Consider the following 11,461-nt stretch of genomic DNA (forward strand, 5'->3'; position numbering starts at 1 on the left):
TCGTGTAACATATCTTGGCAGTTTAGAGTCCCGTTGTATGGTCGCATTAAAGTAAGCCCAAAGATTGTTAATACAATATACTTATCATGAATTGTTATTAACATCTCTGGCTGAAGTTGAAAATGTTATTTTCACATGCGAATTTATCATTCTGTGAAAGGCTACGAGATTTCCCTTTATTTCATACTCATTTGTCTGCTTATGATACGATGGGTGACCGTGTGGACAGACATCTTAGTAATACAAATAGCAAAACGGCGAAAGATATGATAAGCCGGTGCTTTTAATGGGCGGATTTTGTTATAAAACATACCAAAAGCACACCAATAGTGCGGTGACCCTGATATAATTTGGACGTCCAATTCTTTCATTTTAAAAGTGAGTAAATACTTCTACAGGGTAACAATGGTCTAGCTGCTACGGAGATGGTGAAGATGTTAACAGAAGGAAATCCCAAGGTTGCGATCATTGGTCCTTCAAAGTCAGAGTCTGTTGCAATGGCTGGACAGATTGCTCCGGTTTTCCATACGGTTCATGTAAGTTATATGTACGCGTTTGTTGATAATATTATTTTGTAATGAGAAGTTGTATTGGATAACCATTAAAAAAAATACCCTGTCATCAGGATACTGCTTGTTAATGAGTTATATTGTTTTTCAGATGTCTTGTATTGCTATTAGTGCTGCAATTCAGGATAGGGCAAAGTTTCCTACGCTTTTTAAGGCAAGTTTTCAATTCATTTTTTGAATTTATTTTAAGACGCCATTTGTTTTAGTGACACTGATCTCAAACGGATACACCTCATGATTGTTTGTCAACTATAATAAAACAAATGCGTTGGAATTTTCGGACATTTCTGCCACAAATGAGTTTTTTTCATTCATCATTAAGAAAAAATCCGTATTAAGGGGCCACCTTTGGGAAAAGTTCAAAGAGGCTGCTTAAGACAGGTGGCCACTTAGTCAAGGTGGAAAATATCCGCCACTTAAGCTTTGGTAATTGGTTATTTATCTTAAAACCCACGTCACACCACCATCATTACAAACAGTATCAGCACCATTAAAGAATTATTTCGTGATTTTTTTAAGTTATGTTACAAACAATCGCATGATGACTGCATAATGACTAGGTATGCGTTTGCGTATATTCATTTAGAACTTTTCGGTGGCTCAAGGGCGAAAGAGGTAGGAACAACTGATTTGTCATTTATTTATTTATTTTAACCTATTGCCACATATTCAGCCCCCAGACACACGGCAGTTTAAACTATAAAGTCATATTGCATTTACTATTGTCGCATTGCATAAATTCTTGTGGGATAACTTAAAGAAAATCGAAGTTATCTGGCTAGTTTAAATCGAAAAACGCCATCAAGTTTTTGTGTTTTAATAACGTGGAATGATCACTGTTGCTCTCAACCGAATTGATCACTCGGAATTGTTTGAAATTAAATCAAGCTTTCAATAAAAAGTTAACCATTATTATAGAGAATCTAAACTTGACTAAATTTATTTTGATCGACTACAGGTCAACCAGGCAGATAACCTTCTAAATCCACTGCGAATCAAGATGATGAAGCATTATGGCTGGTCCCGAGTGGCTACCCTAGCCTATCAGGATGAATACAATGTACCGGTAAGCAATACAACTAACCGATCGGTAGGCAAGAAAAGTTACCGGAAAGCAATACCACGTGCCGATCGGCAAAGAAGAAAGTGTACCGGTAAGCAATACAACTAACCGATCGGTTAGCAAGAAAATGTACCGATAAGCAATACCACTTACCGATCGGTAACGAAGAAAATATACCGTTAAGCAATACCAATTACCGATCGGTAAGCAAAGAGTGTACCGGTAGGCAATACCACTTACCGATGGCGAAGCAAGAAAATGTATCGGTAAGCAATACCAATTACCGATCGGTAAGTAAGAAAATGTATCGGTAAGCAATACAACGAACTGATCGGTAAGCAAGAAAATGTACCGGTAAGTAATACCACGAACTGATCGGTAAGCAAGAAATTGTATCGGTTAGCAATACCACGTACTGATCGATAAGCAAAAAAAAGTACCGGGAAGCAATACAACGTACCGACTGATAAGAAAGAAAAATTAACGGTCAGCAAAACAATCTTCCGGCCGGTAAGCAAGACAGCTAACTGGTAAGCAATAAATATTACCGATTGGTTAGCAAATTAATGTTCCGGTTATCAAGAGCGGTTAACAGTCAACATAGTTGTGTAAGCCTACCGTGGCCTGAACTCAAGCTATTTCTATAAAATATTGCAATTTTATATATAAAATCTTAATCGGTTAATGTTGACTGTGGTAGTCTAATTTTCTTCGTTAATTCGTCAAAGTATCACATTTATCAAAATAAAGCTTTATTAAACGATACTGAAATAGATAGATACTTTTTACTCCTCCCTAAGTGAAGTGATTAACATCTATACTGATGACTACAAAAAATATATACACACATCGATGATATATTAAACACGAACATCAAAAGAACATTACGATTTTATAAAGATGGATATTACGAATATAAACATTTCGAGTAATTATTAACAAAAGCAACAGAAAAGCAGAGCGACTGGATTTATTCTTTTTTAAAAATATATATGCTTCACCCTTGTTCAACAAGATATGATCACATCCTAATTTAATTGAAATAAACACATTGTTTGTTTTTTCCAGCAAATCAACGGTTTCTTAGACTTAGTACATGCAAACAATCTGACCCTGGTATCTTCAGCAATTATGGCGAATAAAAAACTTCTACAAGGGATATTCTCTACGTTCAAGGTATACCAACAATTCACTCGAAATTACATCAGTTATTCCCATCCACAATTTTGAAGCGAGACATAGTATAAGCTTCAATGAAGCGATATATAGTATAAGCTTCAATGAAGCGAGATATAGTATAAGCTTCAACGAAGCGAGCTATAGTATAAGCTTCAATGAAGCGAGATATAGTATAAGCTTCAATGAAGCGAGATATAGTATAAGCTACAACGAAGCGAGCTATAGTATAAGCTTCAATGAAGCGAGATATAGTATAATCTTCAATGAAACGAGACATAGTATAAGCTACAATGAAGCGAGATATAGTATAAGCTTCAATGAAGCTAGATATAGTATAAGCTTCAATGAAGCGAGATATAGTATAAGCTTCAATGAAGCGAGCTATAGTATAAGCTTCAATGAAGCGAGATATAGTATAAGCTTCAATGAAACGAGACATAGTATAAGCTTCAATGAAGCGAGATATAGTATAAACTTCAATGAAACGAGACATAGTATAAGCTTCAATGAATCGAGATATAGTATAAACTTCAATGAAACGAGATATAGTATAAACTTCAATGAAGCGAGACATAGTATAAGCTTCAATGAAGCGAGACATAGTATAAGCTTCAATGAAACGAGATATAGTATAAACTTTAATGAAGCGAGACATAGTATAAGCTTCAATGAAACGAGCTATAGTATAAGCTTCAATGAAACGAGACATAGTATAAGCTTCAATGAAACGAGATATAGTATAAACTTCCATGAAGCGAGATATAGTATAAGTTTCAATGAAGCGATATATAGTATAAACTTCAATGAAGCGAGCTATATTATAAGCTTCAATGAAACGAGACATATTATAAGCTTCAATGAAGCGAGATATAGTATAAGCTTCAATGAAACGAGACATATTATAAGCTTCAATGAAGCGAGATATAGTATAAGCTTCAATGAAACGAGATATAGTATAAACTTCAATGAAGCGAGATATAGTATAAGCTTCAATGAAGCGAGCTATAGTATAAGCTTCAATGAAACGAGACATTGTAAAAGCTTCAATGAAACGAGATATAGTATAAACTTCAATGAAGCGAGACATAGTATAAGTTTCAATGAAACGAGACATATTATAAGCTTCAATGAAGCGAGATATAGTATAAGCTTCAATGAAACGAGACATAGTATAAACTTCAATGAAACGAGACATAGTATAAGCTTCAATGAAACGAGACATAGTATATGCTTCAATGAAGCGAGCTATAGTATAAGCTTCAATGAAACGAGACATAGTATAAGCTTCAATGAAACGAGATATAGTATAAACTTCAATGAAGCGAGATATAGTATAAGCTTCAATGAATCGAGACAAAGTATAAGCTTCAATGAAACGAGACATAGTAAAAGCTTCAATGAAGCGAGCTATATTATAAGCTTCAATGAATCGAGACAAAGTATAAGCTTCAATGAAGCGAGCTATATTATAAGCTTCAATGAAACGAGACATAGTATAAGCTTCAATGAAACGAGATATAGTATAAACTTCAATGAAGCGAGATATAGTATAAACTTCAATGAAGCGAGATATAGTATAAGCTTCAATGAAGCGAAACATAGTATAAGCTTCAATGAAGCGAGACTTAGTTTAAGCTTCAATGAAGAGAGACATAGTATAAGCTTCAATGAAGAGAAACTTAGTATAAGCTTCAATGAAGAGAGACTTAGTATAAGCTTCAATGAAGCGAGACATAGTATAAGCATCACAGAAGCAAAACATAGTATAAATTTTAAAGAAGCGAGTCATTGTATTAGCTTTGCAGAAGCGCGATATCACATAGAATAAGCTTTACAGCAGCGGGACATTGTTTAAAGATGCACTCTAACTCCCAAATAATACAATTGTTTTAATTTACCGGAAAGGGTGAATAAATATCGAAAACAATGTTTTTTTATAAAAATTATCATGTTTAATTTGAAAGAAAGGTGTAGCATACACGATATTTCTAACTTATGAGACTATAGTTGATCTCTGAAAATGTTTTAGGACCCACCAGTCATTTAATATCTGTGCGTTTTCAGCTATTAAATACAAGGTTACAATCTTGGTATCAGTAATTAATATCTTCGATAAATGCATTATTTAGTAAATAGTTAAAGGTTGATCACTCAAGATTTGTGTTTGTTATACATGTGTATGTATTTATTTTAAATGCGAGTATCACTTTAATGAAAAACAATCATTTCATTACTCAGTTCAAAAGTTGACCTCTTTTTATATCTTTTCATGACATTGACTTGTAATCTGCTCCCCCTTACAAGGAATTTGTTCTGACTGAAACGACACGTTTGTAACGACAAGGGAACGCGTGTGCTGTTCCTTTCTGGTGGATGGTTGCAATGCTTGGTACACCTGTTCTAGAAAAACGAATGCCAAATGTTGCATATCCGAGAACACATGTTTTATTTATTTGAAAAAGTGACATTTTATAAAATTGGCACATGATTCAATAACATATCAAAAGTTGCTTCAATATTTGTTTTTCAGCAGTTTAATGTGCGCATTATCATGGGGGCCTTTCATGCAGACACTGCCTTACCAGTGTTTTGTGAGGTATGTATTCATGTTTATGCTGACTTCGACGAGGCCCTTATATGTGTTATGTTGCCCTTATATATAGTGTTGAAATGAAATTTTTAAATGATACATAACAATATGAAACATGTTGATACTACACCTTTGTTGCTGATGTTTAATATTATGCTTATTCCACATTTGGGATTTTTTGTCTTATTGTTTATTTTTTTAATACGTACGTATTGAATCATCTGAAATAAATTTATATTTATATAATTTATATTTTATTCATTTCCTTTTTATATATTAAAATATTGTATATTTATTTATTCAAAATATGTAAATAATTATTGGATCTTGATTCTATACGTTTTAGACGATTTCATTACTTTAGACCTATAAATATGGCATCAACGGCTCTAGCTACGTTAGAATTGAATAATATCTTATAAAAGTGTTAGGTTTAATGACATCAGACCTGTAAACAGAGCAAGTACGATCCCAGCTTTGTTCGGATTAAACTGTATCTTAAAGATGCACTCTTACTCCCAAACATGTATCACAATAAATACAATTGTTTTAATTTATCGAAAAGAATGAGCAAATATTAAAAACTATGGTTCCTATGAAAAATGCCGTGTTTAACTTGAAAGAAAGGTGTAGAAAACACGGTATATCCTCTTTATGAGACTATAGCTGATCACTGCAAATCGTTAAGGACTCACCAGTCATTAATTATTTGTGCGTTTTCAGCTATTAAATACACGGTTACAATCTTGTTATCATTGATTTTTATTCCATAAATGCATTATTTAGTAAGTGATTAAAGGTTTATCGCTCAAAATGTATGCTTTTAATAAAGTTGGTTTCAACACTTCAGGCCTATAAACAGGGCATGTACGGTCCTAGCTACGTTTGGATTCTGTCTGGTACTACCCTTCATCCCGGATGGATAGAGGCTACAGAGGACTGCACCTTGGAACAAATGCAAACTGCATTGTACGGCCATTTCGCACTGCATAACCTGGATGTTGGGTACTCCAATGAAACAACAATTTTGGGAAAGGTAGGCCAACAGTGTGTGTACACCACGTGATAAATTGCGTCATAATTGTTACGTCGGAAAGCAACATTTTGCTTCGAATGAAGACTTTAAACAAAGATAACTTTACTATTTCTTCATCGTTTTAAATGCGCAGTCTACGCTGCTTACGAAGTCCAACCTTCGGTCTTTTGCCAAAGTTTGATTGAGAGTTTAGATTTTTAAAACGACAAAGCTTTTCACAATACGGCTGTCTGACTGACGGAGCACTGTCAAAGCATTTTTTGGAAACAGGTTTGTAGAAGTGTTTGCTTATACAAATCATGTAATCAAACTCCGGCAATAAAACGAAGGCGGGGCTCATTAAGCGACATAGACTGTCCTTTCTTTTATTTAAATTGGTGTAGTAAAAGAAAAGTTATCTTTGATTTAAGTCTTCATTTTAAGCAAAATGTTGCCTTTCGACGTAGCATATATGACGTAATTTATCTCGTGGTATACACACACTGGTCAATCTCTTTTATCGATTTTTCACCAATAGTAAAACTAGTGGCCTGAAACATAGTCAGAACTTTTTATCATCGGAACATTGCTGATACAATATATTCTACAACAACATTATGATTTACAGTTTTGGGTCCTGGTTATAGACACATGAAGCCACTCATTGGATAAATATGGCTTACTTATTTAATTGAATATTTTCTAATTGGCTGCTGTTAATTATTTACTACATATAATTGTTATTAAATTGATTTGAGCAATCATGTTGCAATATGCAGGATAGTTGAAAAATAAAAAAGTGTATTCAGCCTTATACAGTAGACCACAAATCAGAATAAAAAAATGTGTGCTTCACAACAACGAACAGCTTTCTTTACAGTGAATTTGTGTAAATACTCGTACATATACTGGGTATATTAGTCTGTGGCCGATGAAACATCAAGTCTTCGGGAATTAGCTTTCTTCCCAAATTTGAAAAAAAATATCTAGGCAAATATATTAATATTTTATCTTAAACTTGATAGTCAGCTGCCGAAGAAATGGCAAGTCTTCGAGTATTGGATTCTTCAACTCCGTATGTACAGTCCCGATATACTCCTTACGTTGTGGACACGGCGTGGGCTCTGGCGTTAGGTACGTACTATCTATGTGTATATTCTTTTGAATCAACATAGACAAGCAAAAAGTTCAGCTGACCCTGTTAAGAGAAATATGATTCGTGGGCAAATACAACAACAACACAATACACTTTAAACAAAGATTACATAAAATTATTCATAAAATAGTAACATAATAAACATTATTCATCGTTATCGAGACTTCATGTGTTTGCCGTTTCGGTAAAAACACATGAAAGCTCCTATATGACACACTCGAATAGCGCTCTACCGTAGCAAATTGCCACTATCAACGCCTGCTCTTATAGTTCACGTATTCAATGAATAATGTTTGAAATCATAGAACAAACTAATGGATAAAATGAATAACAGACAAAGGGCAAGTTTCATTCTGATAATAACATAAATCCTATCTAAGTGTGAATATGTTATGCGAAGTTGGTTTATAATTCTCTTCTCATTTTAACGGGCTTTAAATAGGTTTATACCATTTTTTGATTTGCATTAATTTGTTGAACTCAATTGCCTGTTACTTATAAAAAATATAATAAAATCAAGTTAAAAATTATATATGCCTTTATAAACGCTTTGTTTTACTGATATCTCCACGGCCACAAGATCCCCAGTTAAACAAGTGCCAAAATATCTCTTATACTTTTTTATCTAAGAAAACAAGTAAACATATTTGAATTCAAAACCTTGAGTGATTGTGCCATGCTTCACTCAGTAGTGTTCTCAAGACTTCTTTTTTGCATAAATCCCTGGCTTATAGAAACTAATTAATTTCCCTATTTGTCTCGATGTAGTTAAGTAGATTATTTTCTTCGAAATGGAAATTGGCTTTTTATATAATTGAAATGATATCTGCATAAAGATTAGGGAATGTTTTTTTGTAAGTCTTGCAAAAAATAAAGACACATTTTACGTTCGCTAATTTTTCAATTATTTTTAAGTAAACTAGTTAACTCATTTATAAGATCAATGAAACTTTAGCAAATTAATTCTGCGTATGAACGTATATGATTGAAATACTAATTCAGATTATAGGATTAATAGGTATGTTCCATAAACTTTTCATTTCCGATGTCTGCATGTAGATATTTTCAAACATTTGTAATCAACTTATAAGCAATAATATATATAGCAATTTTATTAGTACATAACTTTTTCCCATTCTGCAGATTTTCAGTAACGATACGGCCTTGCAAGTGAAGCGTGTGTATACCACGTGATAAATTACGTCATAAATGGAACATCATAAAGCACCATCATTTTGCTTCGAATTAAGACTTAAACCAACGATATTTTTTTTATCTTTACCATTTAAAATGAAACAAACGGCAGTCCATGACGCTAAAAGAGCCCGGCCTTTGTATGATCACCGGAATTGAACTCGGTTATTAGTTTCCTTAAACAATTCGACAAACCTGTTAAAAATAACATGGCAGTGCTCCATCAGGCGGCGGTTTTGTGAAATAGTTTAAAAAAAAACTAAACACTCAATCAAACTCTGGTAAAAAAACAAAAGGCGGGGATCTGTAAGCGGCTTTGACTGCGTTATGTTTGTTTATCTAGGTAAACACATAGTAAAGTGCTTTGTTTAAAGTCTTCATTCGAAGCATAATATTGTTTGTCGACGAAGCACTTGTGGCGCTATTTATCACGTGGTATGCACACAGAAGAGAAAAATGAAAGATATACACTCGGCGTAGCTTATGAAAACAAAATGGTTCTGCTAATAACCTTTTTATCGAGATTCTTTTTCAGACTTAAATAACAGCATGATAATAGCATGTTTTAAAAAAACTCATGTTAAAGCTAAACCCTGGGAATAACATGTTTTGTGTCAATCCTTTTTACGAGTTACCAATAGTCATTATTAGTTTGGTTCAAATATAGTATGGCCAGGAAATAAAGTATTTACTGTATTTTTTTCAGGCTTAAACAACAGCCTGAAGTACCTTGACGAGAAGGGGCTTAGTCTATCAAGATACAAATATTCGGAAGACTTCAACCAAGCTATCGTAAATGGGATTAAAGAGACATCTTTCGTCGGAGTTTCGGTTTGTGACTTTTTAAGCAATGAATACAAAATGTAGATCGATCTATGTATTGTACTCCACTATTTCAGAATAAAAACAATGTTATTCATTTATTGTAATGGAATGATTTCTGAGATTCAGTCGAACCCCGTTGGCTCGAACTCGTTTGGCTCAATATCCTCGTTGGCTACAACTTGATGTAAAGGACCGATTGATGCAAACTGAAGGTAAGCATTCCCGCTTGGCTCGAAATCCCCGACACTCGAGGTTTTTTGCCGGTACCTGGGAGTTCGAGCCAACGGGGTTGGACTGAATCTTAATCATGAATAAACGTAGGTTGGAAAAGACACCAATGCGGTGTTTGCAGTACAATACTTTAACAAAATAGAATATAAGTTTTATTCTTTAAATTTCAAATACATATACAGTCGAACCCCGTTAGTTTGAACTGCTAGGGACTAGCAAAAAACTCGAGTCTCTGAACACTCGAGCCAAGCGAGAATGCTAAACTTCAGTTTAAAGAAATTATTTTTTACACCCAGTTTCAGTGTGGACATACCACGTGGTTTGTGACGTCACATTTAGTTATAACGTGAAGTAAAATACCGCTCGACTCAAAAAGTATTATAGCTGTAAGTGTGTTATTTTTATATCAAATTTTATAAAACCTAGCGGAGGCTAAGCGGAAAAATGTACACTACACCCGGTTACTAAGCGGCATGTTGAGTAATTTATAGTTGTTTTTTTTCAAAAAACGTGGGCAAATGCTGAGAATGGACAAAATATTGTTTGTTATGACGAGAAGCAAATTACGTTTCTGGTCCAAAAAGTTGTTTATATATATATTCACCATGTTTGCCTTAAAACGGAAGTCTCGGAATGCATATTCTTTCCTCAGGATATATACATACCTACAAATAAGGCATACAGTATATAGAATATCAAATGTTTGTATTTTGTTATGACGAAAACTTCATGGTTATTGCTCGACTGTACACGTTTCCTGACCGATTTTTTGTTCCTTAACCCCCATTTTGTTTATTGCAAGCACATTATCCACATTTTGGTGGAAATGTAAACAAACTTCTGGACAATTGTTTAGCCTTGAGAGGATACGTTTTTAGTTCTGAGAATCGCTAATGGTCACGAATCAGTTTGGCATGTGATGTGTATCATAATTTGAAGTCAACGACTTTTTCACTTCAGGAACTTCACCATGGCCCGATTAAGAAGGCGAACGATCCTCACGTTATACAGAAAATCACACCAGACCGCAGTGGCAAAGAAATCCGTCAATACAAGAACATAAAATGCTAGCCTGTCGCCGATGAAAAAAAACTTGCTTCTGTGACTACAACTCCCAAAGTAGTTAGATTCTCAGTGTACAAAAAGAGATGTTTAACTTCTTTAACTAGTAGCAGAACACCTAAAAGCACACGATAAGCCCTCGAAATACCACATAAACATATATATGCACGTTTAACGCGCCTGATAAAATATGGAAAGTATTCAATGAAGTCAATTTTCTACAAGATATTTGAAGACACATTAAAATGATATGATTCGGAAAACACCTCCGCCATGCATTATTCTGAGGAGACGAAAGATTTCTATCGGACTAGTTTGGCATGTTCATTCCCTGCTGTGCATCCCTTGTTTATTGCACTGGCTCACAGAAGGGGACAATTTCCTGTGTATTTGTTTATTGACACAGGGGCATTTAGAGCTGACACTTTTAGCGTTGATAGTCTCATTGTCTCACTAATACATAATCAATTCTTGTATAATTTGTATAGCCAATGTATTTATTAATTTGACCGATGGGATATAAATAATAAACAAATAAGAGTAATACGTGTTTTAATAGTTATATAACTGATATATT

At 34.0% G+C, this 11,461-nt stretch overlaps 1 protein-coding gene across 1 annotated transcript; it reads left to right on the top strand.

Annotated features, from left to right (window-relative positions):
* Nucleotides 1-425: 425 nt before the first annotated feature.
* On the top strand, nucleotides 426-10,893 carry LOC128204818 (gamma-aminobutyric acid type B receptor subunit 1-like). Its single transcript, XM_052906228.1, has 7 exons — nucleotides 426-536; nucleotides 1,528-1,635; nucleotides 5,342-5,407; nucleotides 6,252-6,437; nucleotides 7,442-7,550; nucleotides 9,473-9,597; nucleotides 10,783-10,893. Exons 1-7 carry the CDS (start codon nucleotides 426-428, stop codon nucleotides 10,891-10,893), a joined length of 816 nt encoding a protein of 271 aa, XP_052762188.1.
* The last annotated feature ends 568 nt before the right edge of the window (nucleotides 10,894-11,461 follow it).

This window comes from Mya arenaria, chromosome 10 (assembly GCF_026914265.1).
Source record: "Mya arenaria isolate MELC-2E11 chromosome 10, ASM2691426v1".
Lineage (NCBI taxonomy): Eukaryota > Metazoa > Mollusca > Bivalvia > Myida > Myidae > Mya > Mya arenaria.